General features: G+C 40.0%; 1 protein-coding gene across 3 annotated transcripts in view; it reads left to right on the top strand.

Annotated features, from left to right (window-relative positions):
- PRKAR1B (protein kinase cAMP-dependent type I regulatory subunit beta) overlaps window positions 1-22,642 on the top strand; it is a 99,699-nt gene that overhangs the window by 70,467 nt on the left and 6,590 nt on the right. For all 3 annotated transcript variants that reach the window (XM_082772253.1, XM_082772254.1, XM_082772255.1), the window contains exons 8-9: window positions 5,457-5,517; window positions 9,024-9,145. In XM_082772253.1, the coding sequence (XP_082628379.1) occupies window positions 5,457-5,517; window positions 9,024-9,145 (183 nt within the window). The remainder of the gene's footprint in view (window positions 1-5,456; window positions 5,518-9,023; window positions 9,146-22,642) is intronic.

Raw genomic sequence — 22,642 nt, 5'->3', positions numbered from 1 at the left:
TTCTTTATTTAATTATTTACATTCTTCTGGGAGAGATGTAAAGGAATTTTTGCCTTAGGATTCTCATCTAATTCAGTTGCTAAAATGTTGCTGCTTTCTTCTTTGCAATTGGGATTCAAGAGCATCACAGAGTGAGGAACATCCCAGGGTAGTACAGTATTTGTATTCTAAATATAGCAAATACCACAAATACCAGAGAAGCAAATGTCTGTATCCCAACATCAGATTGATCCCCCAGACAATTCAGTTCCCAGACTGAGGAAATTTGAAGTATTAATTTCTTGTAATTTCTTTTATAAGAGAGTCTGATTTGGGATAATTTAACTATCTTATGGTTCCCATGGTCCAAGATACCTGGCCCTGAGAGGGAAGTTGCATTGTATACAATAGTTCTTGCCTGTTTGGCAAACTTCGCTCCTAGAAAACAAATTGTAATATTGGGATATAAGTAATGATAAAGCAAGGTTTGTCAGTTCCTAATGTTATGCCTCATTTTATTTATGCTATTTTGGCTTTGCTTTGCCATCTTTTCACAGCTTGAATCTGAGAACAAGTTCTTTAGCAAGTGCCTTTTTCCACTCAGATGAAGTCAAGTCAGAAGGACTTTGTGTTTCATAAATTGTAGATTGCATGGCTGCCAAAGCATAAAGCAAATCCAGAGGCTGTATTCTGTCTAACATCTGCACATCATAGCACCAGGACCTTGTGGGTACTGTTTTGATGGCCACTATTGCATTGTTTCTATGACTTTTTTTCAGTCTCCTATAAGAATGTACACCCTAAACATCATTCAATATCAGGTTTACATGGGGATTAACCGGCGCTGGAACAGTCCAGAAGGCCATTCCGGCACTTCCTGCCAGCTGCATACCTGCCAGCATAACTCTTTTATTTGAAACTTGAGCCATGTTTTGCCTTTCAGTAGCCATTTGTTTGGCTTCTTACTGAAGGTGGAGATTTCTAGGATGGGCTGGATGGAGATTTCCAGCCAGCCCTTCTGCACAGCTGAAAAAAGGGAACAAGAAAGAAGACAGTAAGAGTGCTGGAGGGACAAAGCAAAGAGGCAAGCAGAGGGGAAGAAGGGCAGAGAACAGATCAGAGAAATGGGGAGGAAAAATGGAAGAAAACAGAGGACGTGAAGAAGAGCCAGCTGGAAAATAGATGCATCAGTCGTTTTCAACAAGACCCATTGTAATCTCTGTGACATTCACTCTTCAGAGCCTGTGTATTGCCTAAGCTAAAGCCAGTGCTTGCTATGTTAAGTGGCCCTAAAAATGTCTTTGAGCTGTTTTCTGGGTGGATTTGGCAAATGCAGGTGCTCTTGTTTCTCCTTGTGACAGTTTCAGGGAGGAGCACTGCAGATTAGAATATTAATGACTCTTCATAATTAGGGAGAACCTCTGTCTTTAGGAAGATGAGGTTGTGCCTGACAGCTAAGAATTGGGGAGAAAGTGAACAAAGGAAAGTGGGGAGAGGGAGAAGCAGCAACTATTGAAATAAGAAGATATTAATAGGTTAGAAAAAGCAGAAGTAATAAAGACTTTTTAGAACATGCCATCAAGAACCCTGCCAGTACAGAATTATTCATGTACATTTACTATTGTTTTTATCTGGCTCGAGCAGTAAGATTTCTGCTGCTTCCCTTGGGAAGCTTTTCTGCAAAAGAATAAATCTTAAGTTGGGAAAACTTCTTTGATATTCATCTTAAATTAGATTTTCTTAATTTTCTCCTATTACTTTGAGCTATGTCAAATTATGCTGTATTAAATTGTCCAATCTTTCTGTCATATATCTGTAGGTGATTATCACTGTCTGCTTAAAAACTTCAGAACCATGCATGTTAACTATGAGCATAGTTTACATATGATCCCAGTGCTGAGCTAACACATATGGGCTGAATTTGTTTTGCTCCTTCCCTATCAGCTCTCCCCAAGTGTTTTAGTGGTTCTGCAGGCTTGTTTCAGCTTTGGAGCACTTTTCTGGAGAAGAGGTACCCAGGCAGTGTGTAACACACCAGGTATAGTCACATCAGAGCCAAGGAGATGGGACTTCATTCCCAAATGATGTCTTTGGGTATACAGACCAAACTAGCCTTGTTGCAGGATGATGTTGCAAACCAGGTTCTCCTCTACTATCTGTCAATCTCTTTCAGCTTTACTGTGTTCCAGCTTTCTCCCTTTCCTCAAATGTCTGTGTTTTGGAGCTCTTTTCCTTTGTATTTTAAGCTATATTTTCTGAACAGAAGCTCATGCTATTATTTTCTGCTCCCATTTCTAATGTCTCTAGACCCACTCTTGTTATTTTCCTCTCCTGGGAAGCATTTGTGGTATCTCCTAGTCTGCAGATATTATTACTGTCTGATTTGTAGCTGCTTCTAGAATAACCATGAAAATACGGCATAAGATCAGACTTGCACGTATCCCAGTGAGAGTGCTGGTTGACACTCCTACAGAAACTACTTGAAGGGCAATAGAAGAGGTTATGTGGTATTCATATTCCTGGCCTCATGGGTAAAGTGGCTAGACCAAATAAAGCAAGTATAAAAAGGAAATCAGGAGTTAGGTAACACTGCATGCATGGTGGGGAATGAGACGGTAATATTGGGCTGATGGAGGAAGGTGGGAAAGTAGGCAGTCAGCGTGTTCTCTCTGTTACATAGCCAAGAAAGAAGATCAATACCAATGGCAATAAGAACATGCTTTGGTTTCTTGTAAGAATTCTACTGCTGGTTTTTTGTGTGTGTTTTGTTTTGTTTTTAATCCTATATTAGTGTTCTCCCAAGATCTCTTCCCCTTGTGCTTATGAAAGCTTGATCAGGAAAACACACACAAGCAAAAATAAAGTGATGTTCTGGCCCCTGCTTGAGCGTGAACTATACATCTTCCTTCTGTCCTTCTGGAAGGGGAATTGGGATCTAGCTGTGCTGACTGGGAACCAGCCTCATGCTACATAAATGCAGAGATATCTTCTGTGCATGCCTGGCATGGTAAGATGAAGCTCAGCTATCGGGTGGCTCCTGGGACCCTGGAGGCTGTTGTTTGTCTCCTCCAGGAGAGATGGAGGGCTGCAAGGAGCTATTCTACAGGCTGAGTTACGAGCCATTAGTTGGATCACCTTGGGTTTCACTGCATATGCTGGGAAATAGGATTTTAAAACCTCACCCACTAGTTCTTCAACAGGCTTTGTTTTCCCTTACCTATGTCAGTAGTATCATTTAGAGACATGGGGTGTTTAAGTTATACATGAAGAGTAGTCCCAGTTGTAGCTGAGTTTCGAGATAATGAATACACAAGACAAATAATACCACATTACAGATAATGATAATAGCACATTCAGTTAGTTCTTTCCCCTTCTGTTTTGCTTATGCACTTCTCTTCATGGTGAATTCTGTACCTCTGCTCTTAGTTTAGCCAAGAGCTAACACACCCATCGTCCTGCAGGAAGTGATGGGCTCTTGCCCTCTGGGCCAGCCGGGATGCCAGCAGTCCCTACCTTCCTGGGTCTTGTCTGCGTCTCTAAATACTCAAAGCTGTGGTCAGGCGACACTTATGGCTGCTGATTACTGCTTCTTAAAATTCGTCTGTGTCCACAGTCATTTAAAAAGCATTTTCCACATCTGTCCCTGGGTGCCCCAGCCCATCGCGCTAAACCACCAATCTGGTTTTCCACAGCTGTCAATTTTGCTGGTCTAGTTTCCACTCGATTGTAGGGAGGAAAGCAACAACTGCACAGTGTCCAGTTTTCCATTCTTTGTCTCATGGTGAGCTGTCAGGATTTGGCGTGGTTTGCAGAGCCTCCCCTGTTTGAAGTTCATTTTTTTCTTTTTGGCACTTCAAATGCTCCGGGGGCCTCTGAGGTTGAGAACCAGGTTTGTCAGACAGAGAGGTCAGACAGGGGTTAGTGATGCTATCTCTGAGAGGCCAACTGTCAGCACCACGCTTGGAAATTATGAAAGGGGTGCAAAGGAGGGAGACCTTGGTGGCTGCTGCTGATCCATGGATATCTGGGAGGAGCAGCAGTTTCTGCTGGTGCTGGGACTGTTTCGGAGCAGAGGTGGCCCAGGAGTTGAGGCCCTGGCAGCCTCTGCTGATGCTCTTGCTAGAAGCTGGAGCCATGGCCTGCTGAATTTGGTGGAAGAAGTACTGTTTCTTTTGGTTGTTGGATCAGGCCTGAACTGAACAGTGTGTGTAGGAAGAGGGACCATGTTAACTGCTTAGCTATATCAATGTGCTTGAATCCAGTAGCCTTTCCCAAGTATTTCTGAATGCTTTGATAGCAAAGGGTGAAATGTTTCTTCTCCTTTTCCTTTGTATATCCCCACTTTCTCTGCTTCTAGCACTTACCAGTGCTCACTTTGAGGAGTAGAGAAGTGTCTTTTTCTGTGGCAGACACTGACATTTGCTTTTTTCTTTCTGGCCTATGAATAAATGCCATCTTCATTTCCTTTCCTTCAAAAGATGAGCATTATCACCTCTATGCTGTTCTCCTGCTTTGTAGATTTGACTAGCAGGCACTGGACAACCTTCAATATCTACCAAGAATTTATCCAGACAAAAATGATGTGGGTTGTCATATGGCACAGTAAACTACAGGGTAGCAAGGAAGACTCTGGAATTCCTCTTTGGTACCTGGGACGGGTTTCTTTTCCAGTCGCTTGTATCCCTGAAGGAGTTATAGATTAATTAATAATTTTTGTCTTGGTAAAGATGCACTGTGTTTATTCATAACTGACAATATCTCTGACAATAATGTTTTCCGGAATGGCTGCTTAAGAGTGCCTTTCTGTGGTGATCAGACTTCATGTAAGCATAAGTTTTCTCAGTAATTTGTTACATAAAAAGTCTCACTAAATTGGGAATGACTTTGCTGGTGGCTGCACATACATTGATGGATTGTCTGCTCCAAAACACTTAAATCTTGTTAAAAATAATTTGAATAGGTTGTTCAGCTGTAACAATACATACAACATTGTACACGATAAAAACAAAGGCTTACACACAAACACTCCTGTCATGAAAGAGGTTCTGACCTAAAACGGTGGGACCCATGAGGGGGCATTTTATGTTTTATCCTACTTTGTAACTGTAAATTCCCTTCTAGTAGGGCCTCATTGGTAACAAGATATATATTGAATTAGCTAAACAGTTAATTGATGAAACTCTGGCTTTAAATGAGTGCCTGTAAATAATGGATACAATACACCCTTGGTGTCCAGTAACACCACTGAAGTCAGTGAAATTACACCAGGGTTGAATTTGATTCCTTCTGTCTTTGCTTATCAGGAATACAACTTGCCCAGACATTTTATGGGGAAACATTTGCCTTAGGCTGTTTATACTGGCTATGCTTAAGATTTGGAAGCAGAGGGGAAAAAAAAAAAAAGCAGCTGTAGGAAGAAAACACAAAAATACTTTGTATAATGTCCTACCTTCTTTTTCTCTCTCCTTTAATAACAGGGCAGCACACTGAGAAAGCGGAAGATGTATGAAGAATTCCTGAGCAAGGTCTCCATTTTGGGTCAGTTGCCCTTTGGACTTGTGTGTTAGTTCCTCTGTTAGACATGCTGGCTGAATGAATTTTGGTCTTTGATGGCGTGATGAAAGCCATGGTGGTCAAACAGGAGATCTCACAGTTGCGTCATTTCCTAAGGAAAGAAAGTGTAAAGGGCCCTTTTTTAGGACTTTTTTTTCTCGTTCTTTAATAAGCACTGAACATTTATGTTAAGGGCAAATCTTTCCTTAAATATGCCAGCAGGCGTGCACTGGTAACCTTTCAGTAGCTGCTGTTACTGAACTGCATATAGATAGAAGAAAAAGCAGTACAGAGTTATGAATTTATCATGAAGTCTAGTTACATCCTTTCAGGTGACAGGTGAGAAGCTTTTTCCTACAAGAATACTGTATTTAAGTGCACTAAGCAAACTACCCTCACAAATCAAAATGGACTGATTTTTTTCTTCTGTCTTTTACAGCCTCTGTCTCACATTCTTAAAACATCTGTTTAGCTTCTTGTCCTTGGATTTTGTTTCCCTTTGATTAATGTGATAGCCACGAAATTCGGACATGTTCTTGATGGCCTTCAGTAGGAAAAACAACAAACCCATAATGCCTGACCAATCAATCACCATTAGGAGAACAAAACTTCTAATAACGAGGACAGTGTTAGACAGTACAATGAAACGTTGATTCTGTAGGAGAGCCATCATGTTTCTACTAGGGCTATTTTGAAAAAAACGGTTGAGGATTAATTTCCTATATAATTAAAGTACTTGTATTACTATTTAAACACTTTATTTCATGTTTACTGTATTCCTCCATGATTTGAGCTTAGGTACCTGAAATACGAGAGAGTCTTAATGAAAACAGATCTGAACTTTTGAGAGGTTCTGTGCATGAGATTTTCAATCATATTTGTGTGCTTAAAGTAAGGCCAAGTGTATTACTCACTTACTAATGAAATTTTCATCATTTAAATGCTTTCTTTTATGCTTAATTTAAATCTTTCTAAATTAAAAGCTTAAATTATACTAAATTACAATGAGTATTTAAAGAAAACAAACATCTCTGCACCTGTACTAATAGGAAGCAATTACAACAACGAGACATCTCAAAACAATTTCAGAGTAGAAAGGTTATTCAAAGATGCGCTTCCTTAAACATGCGGTTTGCCATATAATTGTATCCTAGTTTGTAGTATGGTTCTTCAATCTCAGTAAAAAATGGGTAAGGACTTCAAGATTTGAACCTTTTGTAAGTACAGAAAAGCACTGGACAAAATAACACATCATTTCAGGAACTGTGAGAATTTAGGTGAAGTGTTTAAGGATCTATTTCACATGTCTAAATAGTAGGTGACAGCTGGAAAACTGCAAAGTATTTTAGAAATCTCAACACAGTACTGGGAAGTCAACTTCACCTCATGCATTATTGCGGTCAGAACTTAGTGATTTCTCACTGGAAAAATCTCTACCTGCTTCATACACATATTTTTCAAGGCCTACTGTCTGTAACTAGCTACATAATTATAAGAATATATCTATTTTTAAATCTTAAGGATTTTTTAGATTATCAGTACCTGCTTATCTAAAGAGATATAACTACTCCATTTAAATCTTTTCTCCAGCTTTTAATTAAATGTAAAGACATGAATTATATGTACTTTTTAGAAATAAAAAAATGGTCTACTTTATTTGATGTTTGAATTCAACTCCGCAACTAAAACTTTGAGAGTTTTATCATGTACAAACTTCTATATCATACTCTGTTTGCAAGAACCATTAACCAATGTATTTGTAGTGGTACAATTCCTTTGGACAAAAGAGAGACACTTCATGACTAGAGCTGGAATTAGCTTTGAATTTTTCATAAAGGCAACTGAAGAAGAAGTTTAAAGGGACTCTTTCTTTTCATTGTTAATTGCTGAGTTCTTTCTCAAAAAAAAAAAAAAAAAAGAGAAAAAGCCTACTCTAGTCTGTATGAAAGAGTTTTATGCTTATTTTTAGTCAAACAGAGCACTTTTGAATGTTGCATTGACAATGTGAGCTTGGACTTTGATATTAATGTTTCTACAGCAAAGACCATAGCAGGAAAGAGCATTAGTGATTATAAGTGGAAAAAATATTAGAAATAATTATTCCTCAAACTGCAACAGGAAGTGCGTAAAAATATGAAAGATAGATGTATGTGAGTCCAGCAACTCAAAACTTAACATTTTGTGCATTGTCCAATGTGATCTAGTTTTTTTTGGGCTCAGTCTGCTCTTCTGAGCTCAGCCAGAAGGCTTTTTAAATTTTAGAGAACAACTCTTTCACCTTCCCACAATACTTCTAAGCAATATTTTGAACAAAATGGGAAAACCACAGTCTGAGCAAACAACCTAAATCTAGTCTTGTTATCAGAAGCCATATCTTGACTTAAATTGTTTGGTGATTCGCAATGAGATGAGTAAGAATCAACAGAAATTTAGTAAATGAATTTTAGCCCGACTTCTTAAGACTGTGGAGGTTATAACATTGTGTTATCTGTTTCTTCTAATAACTTTTAAACCTGTTGCTTTTCTCAGTCACATCTGATAGAAAGACAGAAGTTCAAATACATTTCATTGGCTTGAATTCTCATGCAAACAGGCAGAAGAGAGAGACACAGATGAGCATCCTTCCTCTCCCCGAGAGCAGAGCAGGTAGAATTCACCCCTTAGCAAAGCCACTGGGAGGAAGCCAGCAGGTCAGTGAGTAGCCCAGAACCAGCCACTACGCAGACTGTCTTTTGCCAGGCAGGTATAGGGGATTTGTGGCAGCTGCAGGTAGGTGATAAGAACACAAAGGGGCAGGAGCTAGGCTTTATGAGTTCTTTTACTTATAAAATAGACTGTTAATATTTTCTTATTGAAGTTTACTTTGAAGTTTTTTTTTTCTCTCTAAGTGGCGTAAGGAAAAGAAAAATAGCTCTTGCACGTTTGTGTGCATTCCCAATGGCCAAAACTGCAAATGGAACAGAGGTGCAACTTTACAGAGCTATACCTGATTCCACCGCCACTGTGCTGACAGGGACTTGCTCTTGATGTCGATAGTTCCTGATCTCACACATGGGAAAAGAGTCTTCTTTTGGATTAGCACCTTTCCAGTGCTTATTAAGAAGGCCATCAGTAGCCATCTGAGAGCAACTCTGATGAAAAAACAGCAGGACTTGTTCTGGCATCTGGGTTTCGATGTGTTAAGAGAGGATCTCAGTAGTATCTCACAACAGCTAGGCAGCATCTGGGCAGTGCAGATCAGACCACAGACTTGGGGAACTGTCAACTTGTCCTGTCCAACTTTTAAGATTATTATCTGGGTGATTATGAAAGTTTAAGGCACAATGAATAAATTCATTTTCTCAATTTGAAGTTTGTACAAAGTGCATGGATGAGAGAAATGTTTCTTTTGTAACAGAACCAGGCATGTCGGAGCTGTCAGTTTAGATATGAATCTTCAGCCAAAGTAAGAATCTTTTTATAATAAAGTTTTATGATCTTCAATACTTTAGAGTCCTTGGACAAATGGGAGCGGCTGACAGTGGCTGATGCACTGGAACCTGTCCAGTTTGAAGATGGAGAAAAAATTGTTGTGCAGGGAGAGCCTGGTGACGACTTTTTCATTATTACAGAGGTAAGTTTGGCATCTGATAAACTGTGTCTTTTCCTGGTAAAGATCAAGACGTATTATTAAAGACATTTGGTTTCAGTTTAATGTCTTGCTTCAGCATAAATCTGAACTAATTCCATTCAAACCAGGAGAATTACTCAAAATTCAGATGAACTCAGACACCAGTTCTGTGGAAATACCTTATGTGAGTGGAGGAGGACAATCCCTACTTTCCAGGAAAATGTAAGACATGGAGTTTTGAGATGTGTCTAGTGTCTTTACTGTTTGAAGGTTTCTTTTCTACTTAATTTTGCTTTTGTTCCAGATTGCCAATACTTTAGCAAGGCTGGCCAGGCACACAGTGCATTGATCTTTGTTCCCAAAGGGACTTACAGGGGAAATCACAATGAACATCTGTAGACTGGAGCAGGAGACCTGATCTGAAAATAGATGATTTGTTCTTTGTTTTGCCTTAAATTCAGTCCAAATGGCTGAGCCATTTTCTTGTTTACTCTCACACAAGCAGACAGATCTGTCAGGCAGCTGAAAATACTGACATCTTTTGGGGAGATTATCTGACACTTCAGTTCCACTGTTTCACTTCTGCAAACAGATGCTGATGGGATTTTTCCTCCCTCTCTGACATAAATATTTGGGTCTTCAGTATCTCACACAAATACTTAGACACTGTGATGTAACAAGTTATAAAAAAGGTATTAGAGAGATTCAGACTAAGGATAACAAGCCAGCATTAGGATATGATTGTGTATGTATTGAAGTAGGAGTTTGGGGCATGGTTTTCAGTGCCAGCTGGGAGTGTTCATACCCAAATATATAGACTGGGAGTGGCTGATGTATGTCTATGTGTGACAGTTCAAATGCACATCTCTGGCCAGATGTTAAATGACCAGCAACAAGGCAGTGATGGCATCACAAGGGGTGCTGGTAATCTGAATTCCTACCAGTGGGAGATGGGTCAGGTGGATGTAATGAACTGGTGTCATTGTGTTGCCTTGGGAGGTAGTTGTATGTACAAAGAATGCATCTCTGGTTCCATCAGACTGCTGTGTTGTGATGTGATTTTTAGGAGGAAAGAGACCATACCCTACACAGATGGTGAAGGGCTTGTACAGCACCCATTCCAAACGGCTTAGAGGCCAACAGGTTTTCCTTTGCTTGCTACTTATCTGTGAATTTTTGGACAGGTGCCTCTATCCAAGGCAGCCAAAATTTGGTTCATAATCAATATATGATACTTAAAATTCCATTCTTTCTTCCCTCTTGAGTGTTGGATGCTGGTGCTGAAATACATATTTGATTTATGAACATAGTTTCTCTTCTGAAATAACTGCACCTGCATAGCGCACAGCTACACACTTGAGGAACTCTAATTGTGATGAGCCTTCAAATCAATAGTGTGAGAATAAAACCAGACTAGATACTAGATAGGTATTTTTTTCATTAATAACATTTTTATTACATAACAAAAATTCAGGAAATAATTTGTTCCTTTAGAAATAGGGGATTTTTATTCCTACAAGAGTTACTAGGTGTCTTGTATTCCTTGCAGCAGCATGAGACTAGGAAAACCTGATTTTCTTAGCCATCAAAACCCATGTGGAAAATTGGCAGCCTGCTAAAGAATTACTGAGGGCCGTTATTTTCTCCCTCTAGAAGGAACAGCTGTTAAGACTTGAATGGGTAGAAAAGTATTAACACTGTGTACTGTGTAATCATAAAGTATCTGCTCACCTCAGCCATCCATTATAAATCTAGCATAGTTTCTTACTTTAGAAATTGCCTGTATTTTTCTACATTAAAGAATGAACATCCAGTATCAATTATTTCTTGTGCTGCAGTAGTATTTATGCCTGCTCGCCTGTAGTTTAAAGATTATATTTTAAACCTGGTTTCACATGAGTTTGCATCTTTGATGTTCAATTTGTCTGCAGGATTGCTGATGAACCCACCAGGAACACTTTATTCCACAAACTTTGGTTGAAATTAATTTTGGCTGGTTTGTTGTCACATGCTGAAAAGTCATTAGCTTCTCTCATATATTTATTGATGTTTGTGGCCTTATAATCCAAACACTACAAATATAGCTAATTTGTTAGGCTGCTACGTGTGCAGAAACCATTTCATATATCACCAGAATGCAGCCTCCTTTGGAGTACGGTATGTCCAGTAGTACAAAGCTGAACTTTCCCACAGAATTTTTGGGAAGGATTCTTATTTATTATAAAACGTAGTTACTCATGACATGCCTTAAACAAATCAGTTACCAATTTCTAAGGTTTTAGTACAACTACAGAGATTACCAGCATCACACATACTGGTTTCAAGTGGGATCTTGTGACTTCTATCATAAAAGGTTCTCAAAGACACCCAGAACTCATGGATTTTAAATTGCTAGCACAGTTTTCTATGAACTTCATAAATTGTTTATTTCTGGATAGCCTGCAATGCTGCCTTCCTCTGTGACATCGTACAGGATGCTGTCTTTTAACAGCCTACAAATGAATTGGCACATTCAGGCAGACTGAAATGCAATTTTTAAACACCTTTTTAAGGGGAGACTTACAGATTGACCAGAAAAGCAACTCCTGATTTAAACTAGAAATACCATCCTGGTTAGTACGGAAAAGAGTATTTAGTTTCCCTTTTCTATCAAACAAGCAGATTCACCTTTTCCCTTTTTTTCTTAATATAACCTTTTTCATGGCTTTCTGTCCAGCATCTGCCTCCAGTGTTGCATAGATCACGGTAGGGTGCAGGCTGTTTGAGGTGCAGGATGTATGCATGAAAATGCTACGTGGAGGCAGAGGCTGCAGCATGAGCTCAGCCAAATTATTAGAATAACAAAAAATATGCATGGGGAAGAGCTACAGGAAACCAGGCTTGTTAAGTCCACTGCTCACAGTGCTCTTTGTGTTCATTTTTTGTTAAAAATCTGATGAGAAGAGTATTACCCTGAGATTTAAGGACTGCAAGATTTTTTCTGCCATGCTAAGTCTTCACAGGCAGCAGTAAGATGTTTACCAGTAAGTTGGTTGGGTGTTTTTTCATTCAAATGTTAAGCAGCCTTCAACAAGATTTAGTTTAAATATTTAAGGTTGCTATTTTTTCCAGTGATAGAATTATTTTAATGTTTATACCATACTCCTTAATTTGAAGATAGGATCAGAAGTGAATGCATGCTTACAAAAGCAAAATAACTACTTTTGTGAGGTTGATTTACTGCACTTGAAACTGGTAATTAAGAAAAGAAAAAAGAAGCAGCCCTGCAGTTTCTGTATTTTCAGATATTTCCAGGTCTTATTTTCCCACTATGCTTTTCACACAACAAACTCGGGCTTTCCCAGACCAGACAGATGTGGAATGTATCTGTTGGATTCCAAGGTCATGGAATTATCCCATATGAGATTCCTGGCACAGAGGTGAAAAACTTTAAGCACCATGAAACAATTGTTGCCATAAAGAATTATGTTTTGGCAAGCGTAAATCATAACAGATGTACAGTTTCTAACAAATACATTTGCAGTTGTATTGTACACTGCCACACTGTGTAACCAACGGTAGGGAGGATTTATTCATCTGACTTCAGATAAAGCAAATATTTTTAGCTAGCGTTTTAAAGTGGTAGCTTGCAAAGGCATGTGAGCTTTGCAGAGTTAAATATCCCAGAAGATGTTACGTCCCTTTAAATGAAATGCCATTTGAACGAGGGCTGATTTTTTTTCCCCAACTCGTGCTTTGCCACTGACTTCAGTTCAAGCAGCAGCTCAGACTAGTGTGGTAGTTCTATGAAACTGGAAAGAACTGAGTTTTTTGCTGTTGTCTAGGTTACTGAACAAGGTAGTGACAATAGTATTAAAAATAGAGGTTAGGATTGTGTGCCATTCTGTAACTTCAGCTTCAAACTTGGCTCGGTGGCACTGCACCTTGGAGAAAAGTCCATAATGCAGCTACCGAAAATGCTGGGATCTGCAGCCATGAAGTGCCCTGCTGGGTTTTCCAGCTCCCAGCCCTCCCTGTGTCAGATCACTTGGATCTACTTGTCACTGCTAAGCACCATATACGACACACAGTTATTGTCATGGGACTCCGCTGAATGTGCTCGGGGAGTCTTTTAATATCAGTTGCATTCTGAGAGCTCACTGTGCCTGACCGGTTGCTGAAGTGCTGCCAGATGGCCCCAATTCTCCAAAAAGTTTGACATGGTTTAAGGAAAATGCACACACAGATGCAAACGTGTGCAGGTGTGGGACAGGAAAACAGCAAAATGGTTATGATAATGCCACACTGTGCCCACGGAGGACAGCTTGTAACTGTCCTTTAAATGTGCTGTCCGTAGCCTGTCATCTCCTAAGAGGACAGTTTGGTTTAAGTGGTGCATAAAGCAAAGAAATAAAACTGCATGAGAAGCAAAACATTTCCAATTAATAGCTGGTTGAGCTGCCCAGCAATAACATGCAGCAGCCTAAAAATAAAAGAGCTAAAAATAGAAGATAATTGGCAGGAGAAAATTCAAGGAGAAATGGACCCATTGTATCAAGCAGTTTCACATTAGAATTTTTACTTCAAAACATTTAAAAACCTAGTATTTTTAATTGTAGATTAGTGTTAGTGACAGTGTGTAGTTCCAGCCTCCTCTGTAAGTCCTTTGTGAAAAGTACTGAAAAAAAGCTTGGGATTTGTGTTCCTTATTGTTTTCCTGGTGGCTAGAAAGGAGGCAGTCAGGGCCTCTGATTTTCAGGCTTACTTGTATTATCAGTGCAGCCTGTGGGCAGATTGTTACCCACCCTGGGCCTCTGCTTCCACATCAGTGGGAGTAATCCTAATGACACTCCATAAAGGTGAGTAAAAGCTTCACGGGAAAATGTATTAAGTGTCCACTAACACTGAAACCAGGGAATGGGAATAGCAAGATTGGAAAATAAGAGAAAATTTTCACTGACAGTGCAGAAATCCTTCCAAAACTGGTGCAGAGAACTGCCTGACTGGTAGAAATTAGTCAAATGAATTGGTAATAATTATTGATCCAGCCAAGAGTAGTGCTGATCACATTCAAAACAGCGTTGTGATTCCTGGGGAGCTGCTAGTTGTCATGCTGCTGTTGACATTTCAAGTCAGAGCCACTAACTGGCTCCAGTCTGGGCAGGATCCACTGTGAGTTATTGTGACTGCTGAAAGCATGCTTGAGATACTGTCCTGTAGGTGAAATCAGTGTTTCCAACCCTGCTGACACTCTTGGCATGCTGTGGAGGGCCTCTGCAGAAAAACAGTTCAAAGCTTCATTAGGTGGAACAGTGTTTGTAAACTCTTTGTAGCATGGTAACGTGAAGGAGAGGAGGAAGATCCTTGGGCTAGCTAGGAAGGGCACTCTGTTCCTTACAGAATTGGGCCTTTTTGTAGGAAAAGTAGACTTGAGTCTTAAATTGCACAAGAAGCATCTGAAGATTTATGATTTAAAAGCTCTTCAAGAAAGAAAAGAAAGGAAAAAAAAAATAATAGCCCAATTGTTTCCTGCTTTAAATTGTTGCTCTTTGACATTCTAACCCAAGAGAGACCCCTTTGGCAACTACCCCTACAACAGGCAGGAGAACTACAAAGTAAACTTCTTCCGTATGGTTAATGAAGTCACTGCCTTAGGCACACTCTGCTATCACACCTGATAATCTCTTTAAAAACACAGTGTGATTAATTATTAATTAGGAAGATGAATGTTGTCTAGAAAAGGAGTTTCAAAGGCTACAATCCGAATTGCTTAGTGTTACCAGGATTTTGTTGATACCAGGTATGTTTGTTAAAGGCAGTCTGCAGCAACTCCTAATATGCCTCATAAATAAAATATACCTAATAAGCAGAGCCAGCAGTCACTGAGGGCTCTGCAGTTTGCTTATTTTCAACCGTGGAGACATTGTTTTCTGTAGGACTCTTACAGGAAAGGTAGACTCAATTTTGTTGATATCACCTGGCTGTACTCAAACAACAGCGCTTCCATTGGCCCTGCATCAAAGTTCATAGGCGTTCAGGGTGCCATTTTTAATGGCCAGCTGATGTCAAAGATAAAAAGGTAGGTGTGTGATTAGGTGCCATTCTGCCTGGGGATGGAGGTGAAGTATTTTGCCATGTCAGTGACTGAAACGCTGGTTTAGTTCATCTCTGGTTGAATTTGCTTTAAATTTGACTTCAGTGAGCAGTGGATCAGGCTGCATATATATGCAATCTTCAGCGTATACTTACCTCTCCTCTATTAGAAAAGGCCAAAATTTCATAGTAAGCAACTGGCTGCTCCACTTCTTGCTCCCAACTGCAATGGGAGGACCTGTCAGTGACTGCAGCTTTTGGTCCTTCCAAATCTTTCTCCAGCCCCAGTGATAACCATGGCAATGTAGGCACCTCCTGTAAATTCTGCAAAATCTGAAACCACAGAAGTGATGTGTGCTGGATCATTTTCTTAACATTTTCGTGAGATTTCAGATTAGCCAATATTTCTAGTCTATTTTAGAACTTTGCAGATTTTGTTCCTCATTTGTGGCAGAAACCAGGACAACTGTATGTAAATTCTCTGAGTTGCTATGAACCCAGAGATTGGAGAATAATGTATAATAGTTTAAAAATGTATGGTTAAAAAAGTACTGTCAAACCCAGTCATGACTCAATCTGTAGTCCACAATCAGAATTAAGTCCTTTTGCATCATCCTTCTCTAACAGCATTCAGTTTAATTTTTATATTATAAAAATGAAGCATTTTTAAGAGAACTCTGATAGGTAGGAAAACAATGTAAAAGTAGCATCCCCAGCCAACATTTAGTTATGGAAAGAAAATTCTCGCCTTGATTGGCAAATTCATGTGGCTTTCTGTAGGCATATGACCAAATAATTTTGAGAGCCATAATTACTGTGGCATATTATCTATGTAACCTGTTTACCTACTCATTAGGTACTTATCTATTGGTCTTAAACATCTCATGAACTTCATGGAGTTGATGCTCACTACACCTGTGTGATGAGGTGTGTGAGGCAAGCTCCACATTACATGTTAAGATCTGAAGCACGGGCACAAGAACTAAGATAGCTTCTCATTCCTGCTGAAAAAAATCAGTGGGAATTAGGTGCCTTGAAGGTCTGGATCTTCATGCTTTTGCTCACAGTAGGTCTAAGGCAGAGAAGAAATGTGAACTCTGTAGCCAGAATCCCAGGCTACTGTACTGACTGACTGTCCTTTTTCCTTTACATTAAATTTTACAGCCCCAAAATAATGGGTGCTCTTTTCTACTGCAGCTTATGTGGAAGTCGTTTGCACGTTGTATTGCTGACTGAAATTTGTTTATTTCTTCCCTTGTTTTTGTATAATAGTCTTTCATAAATCAAAGGTTGGCAAATAATAAAAACCCAAGATTATTTACTGGCTGAAGGACTATTTGCAGTGTCTTTGGCTACATAGTTCAAAGGATTCGTCTTCTCTTGGAAAGTAGCCCTAGAACTGCTGATGCTTAGCTGTAAAATAAAAGCCGTCCCAGGAATGATGCTATCAGCAGTCCCAAAGGGCTAAAATGGCAGCTGAGGAGTGATATGCTCGTGGTCTTCCAGGACACTGCGACTGAGAACATTGCTTATGCCAGCATCATGAGGTACATGCAGGACTGTGTTACTCCATCTCACTTGGACACTGGTAAACTTACATCTTAAAGCAAAAATATGAGGAAGAGGCAGTGCGGCAGTCTTGTTCTCAGTGGTTTAAAAGTAACCTCTTTTCATAACCTCTCTTTGCACATACTATACCCAGTGCAAAAAAAATGCATATGAATGTTTCCCCAGTTCATTTCTGACATGACAGCTTGTGTAGGAGTCTTCAGTCTCATTCAGTTGTAATTTAAAACATCTGATTTGTAAACCCATAAAATGTAAGTTTTAGCTGGAAATTCAGCCGCACCCTGCCCTCTTAGCACTATAGGGTATGCGGAAAATGGAAGATGGCTTGGTGTGCAAAGATGTAAAACCCAGTGTTAATAATAATCAATTTCATGCTTAGTACTTGTGTGCTCCACTTGAATTTTCATTAAAATCAGTGCTAGGTTTTCTTTGTTTTCAGAACCAACTGTGTCTTTCTATGTACATAATGCTTGCTTTAAGGCATGGTTTTGGTTTTGAGTCGTCTCTCTTTAGTCTTGTTCAGTAGAGTCTTGCTACCATGGAAGTCTGTGGAAGCAGCAGAGGTTCACAGGTAATGAAATGCCTCTGTGTGAGTCAGGAGAGCAGCCCAGGCTCCTTACCCCTCTAGGTTTTCAGGAGGTTCTCAGGATCCTTATAAACAATTTGGCATTGAAGACTGAGTACTACGAAAGCCTGTTTCGTAGTACTTTCTCAACATGACCATGAACATTATGATCTCCATGATAAACTCCCGTTTCCCCTTCCCCCAGTTTACTCCAAGTTTTGTTTCTTGCTCTGAAGCTGTTGCCCTAGCTGGCCACAGCTGCCAGCCCAGCCCTGGTCACAGCATTAGTTATGAGACTTTAATTATGATGTCTGTCTCAGACTTTTGCTTGGTCTGGTTACTTCAGTATCTACAGAATGTTTTCACAAAGAAGCAGATGGTGGTAGGAGTAATTGGGCCGTAAAACAACATTAACAGCTAAAAACGATTTTCACCAGAAAGGATTTTGCGGGCAGGGTGAAGGAGGTTCAGCACTGTTTTCATGTTTTCTCTCCCTTGCATTCAACACTGCCCATTCTGTAGGTGGTAGCAGGCAGCACTGTCTGCTTCCAGGACATGATAACTGTAAGGTCAGTCACAAATATGAACAGTTGATGAATAACCCATTATAGAGTCACTTTTATGTTGACTCAGTGGACATTTCCTGGCTTCAGAGAGAGTAAAGATAATGGCTAGCTTTGTAGAAAGAAAGAATCTCTAAAATGCAACATTTTTTTTCCTTTGTGACTTTTATTGCTTTGTAGGCTGACATGTCAGAGGGAGGAAAACAGTGCATTGTTGCCAATAATCCACAGCGCTTGGCACAGACAGTCTTTAAAATCTGGCACTGGGATGAATATTAATTCAGTTGTTTTCCCACAGAAGCTACGGATTAGTCAAGGCCAAGTATCCCTGAGATGATTCATTAAAACCCAGCATCGGAGCCCACCTTGACTGAGCAGATCGGCTTTGTGTCACCACTGCAGCAGGTGGACTGAATATGTAATAGAAGGGGCAACTAGAATTCTAGAACAGGGTGAAGATGAAAGTGCAGATGGACCCCAAAGTCCAGACTATGGTGCAGCCGCTTCCCAGCTTTCTGCCAGCAGCAGCTGGGCACAAAGCCAGGATAACTAGCCACAGAGGATTACACCCCAGGCAAGGGGCTCCTCCCATGTCTAAGAGCTGCTCTCGTCACCCCTGTGTCACCGTCCCCTTGCTCCCAGGCTTCCCAGTGCCAGTTGGCATCTGGTGGTTTGGAAGAGGCATGGGATTACCACGGCCCTGAGTCTGGGAGGCTCAGAGGCCACTGTGACATGCCCTGTTCCGTGCTGCTCCCTTGCTTTTTTGACTCTCGATGAAGTCTTGAGGCTACCAACACTTGGAGGTGCCTCTGTTGGACTCCTGAGAGATCCTAGCTATGCTGATGCAGCTAAAGGGCAACATTTTGAAGTCAAAAGACTATAAAGCTGAAAGTTTTGATTTTGAAAAGCTTTTCAACAAAAAAATCTTAATGAATAAATCCCAATTTTTTAATTCTTTGTGCAAAACCACTGTTTCACCTCCACACGTGAGGCAAAGTACACTTTGTGCAGTACTCTGCTTCTTTTGGTTTTGCACTGTCTTTATTGGTCTCTGCCTGAATCTTGTCTTGTTCCATCTAATAACATTTCTTTTACTTCAAGTACATTTAGGTACAGGACAACTTTCATGCAGGCTGCCTTAAAGAAATAATGAAGGGAAAGATTGCCTGAGATACCGCAATAGGAGGATGAGCAAAATGATCTAAAAGATCTTCCCATGTCAAATGTCTATGATTTTAAATAGTAAATGATCAAGGCAAAGGCATTTCCTGGTGATTAATGACTGGCTGGGTGTAGTCATGTCTGGGCCTTAACCCTGGCCTCTTGTATATCCCTAGGAAATGCCCTGTGGCTCAGTTGTTTCTGCTGGTTCAAGCTACACTTGGTTTATGATTGATTGTCATTTTTAAAAGTACCTTTATGTTTGTCGCTATTTTGGTGACTGCTCTAGACAGCTTTGTTCCTCTCTCTCGGGTGTGGATGTTACTCCTAAACCAACATAAATGTGCCTAGATAGCAGAAGTGATGGAAGCTTCGATATGCACGTGGTAGTCCTATGCAGGTGTGATACAGCTGGTACACACGGTGAACTGCGTATTGTTTAGTGTCAAGCATGGCTGTAGAGCTCACGTATAGGATCCATGCCAGCTGGGAAGTAATGTTTGCTTCCCACCTTTGCTGAATTGCAGTCCGCATTAATGTTGTTGGCAATTAAGGCCAATAAAAAATATGATGAATTAATGTTATAAAGTTATGATGATTACATTATGATAATCATGTACATCATCACTGGAGTTGTTGCAGTATAAAGGCATTTTCTACAGCACTGCTCTCTCTCAAGGAGGTCATTGGGGTACCCCAGTGCTCCCATTATTACCATAATGCTGCCCTTTAAGCTCATTTGACATAGCACTGTTAAATCTTAAAGATACTCCCAAGGTGCTGGCTTTCTGAATATCTGCTGAAATCAGTGGCACTCAACATTTTTTCTAGAGTCACAACTGAATTAAAAAGACCGAATGTGCAAAATATTGTGTATTTGTTTTCAAAGCTGGCAGCAGCTCATGTTTCTGACTTGGGCATTGTCTCTTTCACTGTAATCTACGGAGATCCCTAATGGATGGAGAAAAGAATTCACTTGCTACAGATAAGGAAACCAAACAACCAGCACTTTTTCACTTAATGCAAACCTGGGGGCTGTTCTTGTAGACATTACTTACTAAATAGCCAATATAACAGGCACATCATAAATGACAGTCATTAAAGTAAAGTTTGCCAAACTGGACCAAAGGTTTCACATCAAAGAGAGATGAATTGATTTAAATGATCATTTTTAAAGTGGAGGGTGAAACAAGAGCTGACAGATCTCAGCAGGACTCACAGATCCACTAGGCAACTGTTATTTCCAGGATTTTTGTAGCATCAGGAGCTTTTGGCCCTTCTTAATTTAAGCTCATGATTTGGAGATGCTCTATGGGTGATTTAATTACGTGCCTGAACCAGTGAGTAGACAGATATGGTTCTGTAGCTTATCGTCCTTGTAGCTATGGCAGTGTAAGAACATTGCCAGGACAGTGTTTGTAGGTAGGAAAATGGTATCTTTTATTAGATGTATCTGGAGAAATAGACAACTCGAGGAAAGGTGTGTGTGCCCAAAAGCATTTCTCTTTTTTTCTAGCTAGTTGGTCTAATAAAAGATATTACTTCCACAAACTTTGTCTTGCCTGCAATTAAATAAAATAATCACAGATTCACACCATGTGAAAGATCTTTTAATTCATTTCATATCTGCTATTGCTTCCAGTAAAACCAGTAGGAGTCCTTACATTGAGTCCCGTGTGATTCACCGCGTGTATAGGAACGTTTTATACCACTGCACAGCCTCTTCCTTCGTCTTTTTAGCGCAGATTTAATAGCAGCATATAATGAGGGCTTGTGTTGCTGGGGAGTGAAGGGAAAGTTATCTTTTCAATGTGTGAATTATGGAGTGTGTGGATTAACAAAGTGAGAAAGAGCAAAGGTATGTTCATAATAGAAATTGATGGAGCTAATAGCAATAACAGATGGATAGGCCTGACCTTTTTCATCGCTAATTCTATAGAAAAACTACTGCATTGCTCTTTTCTAGTGGATTGTGCAGAGGAAAATGAAATAAGCTAGAAAAACTTTCTAAGCTCAAAACTAGGGTAGAAGTACAACATTGTGAGGACATGGAGAAAAAAACTGTCTGCCATGCTTTACTTTAAAAATAAGTGAAAAAGTAAAAAATAAAAATGGAAATGGAAATAGAAATAGAAAAAGTAGCTTATTGCTTGTAAACATTCAAATTCTTTTCTTCAAGATGTAGAATTTTATTTTGTATACTTAGTGTATCAAAAGGACATAGACATTGATGTTGCATCCTATCATCAGAATAAATAACCATTCTTCAATTTTAATAACGATAAATATGTCTCTTATCACAGATGGAACCTCACTGAATTTTTTACTGATTGCTTTATCTTTACACTGAGAGCTTTGGCTGGTGGAAACAGAACATCAACAAGAGTTGGCTTAACTTTTAAACCAAAAAGTTAAAAAAAGCAGGGCTCATTTCCCTGCCCAACCCCAGCCCCTGGTAAGGGGCCACCCTGCACAGCCCACCCTACCCAGTGGTACCCAGGACACTTCCCTGCCAGCGCAGGGGGGATCCCATCTGATCCACAGAGCTTCCTCTGCTGGAATAGGGGGAAGACTACAGGATTACCCCTCTGACCTTGTTGAATGTTTGCCTTTTATAACTAAGCTACTTAGGCCAATTCCTGGCTACAGAATTCATACTTAAATATGAAGATAGAGCTCCTGAAGCACTTCGTGCTTACAAGGACATGCAGGATCAGGCATGGGAATCTTCATGTTGATCCAGATGGGCCACTGTAGGATGTCCTACTCATCCCTACAGTCTGATAGTTTAAAAATGAAACATCTATCAAAATCTTATTACTTTGGAGAGGATGGGAGCTCATGGATTATAAACCCTAACTTATTTTTTTGTATCTTAAATTATGCTTCTGTATCTAAGCCATAAATTTTTACCAAACAAACTGCTGATGCATTTGAAAGACAGGAATAAATACTCTCAGCGCTGTGACAGAAGCGTTACAGAGGGAGTGAGCTGGTGCGTGGGGTGAGGATGGCAGAGAGGTGGTGATGGCGCATTGCTTTTGGAACTGCTACTCTTGTTGTTTTTGCAATAAGATGCCTGTATTTACTAGGAGCAGAGGAGGGGAGGTTAATGATATCGGTTCCTGGGAATACAGGCACTCCCCGTGGCTGAAAGGGAATATTCCTGGATCCACCAAAGATCATTTCACTCCCAAGTGTCTGCGAGGAGAACGACATGCCTGTCTGCTTTCAGTTTCATATCATCACAAAGTGCTGATTTATTAAATGGTGTAAAAACTTCTTCACAGTGTTTGAGCATGTACTCTGAAAGTTTTGCTCTGTGGCGTAGGAGGCTGAAATGACTATCAGGGTACAAGACAGTATTTTAAATTGAGCAGCACTAAATAGCCTGATCCTGAAAATCTGGGACTGTGCAGTTTATTTCACAGAGACTGATCCTGCCAAGTTTTATGTGCCATTTAAGGGGAAATGTTTTCCGTTGAGACCAAATGCTTTTGGTGAGTGAGAGTGATAAGCCCCTTGAATCCTTACTAGATAATACTCATACCTCCCAGGACAGGGCTCAGG

Source organism: Aythya marila, assembly GCF_965140915.1.
Source record: "Aythya marila genome assembly, chromosome: 15".
NCBI lineage: Eukaryota > Metazoa > Chordata > Aves > Anseriformes > Anatidae > Aythya > Aythya marila.
The sequence above is the reverse complement of the archived record's forward strand: the minus strand, read 5'-3'. Positions and strand labels throughout refer to the sequence as shown.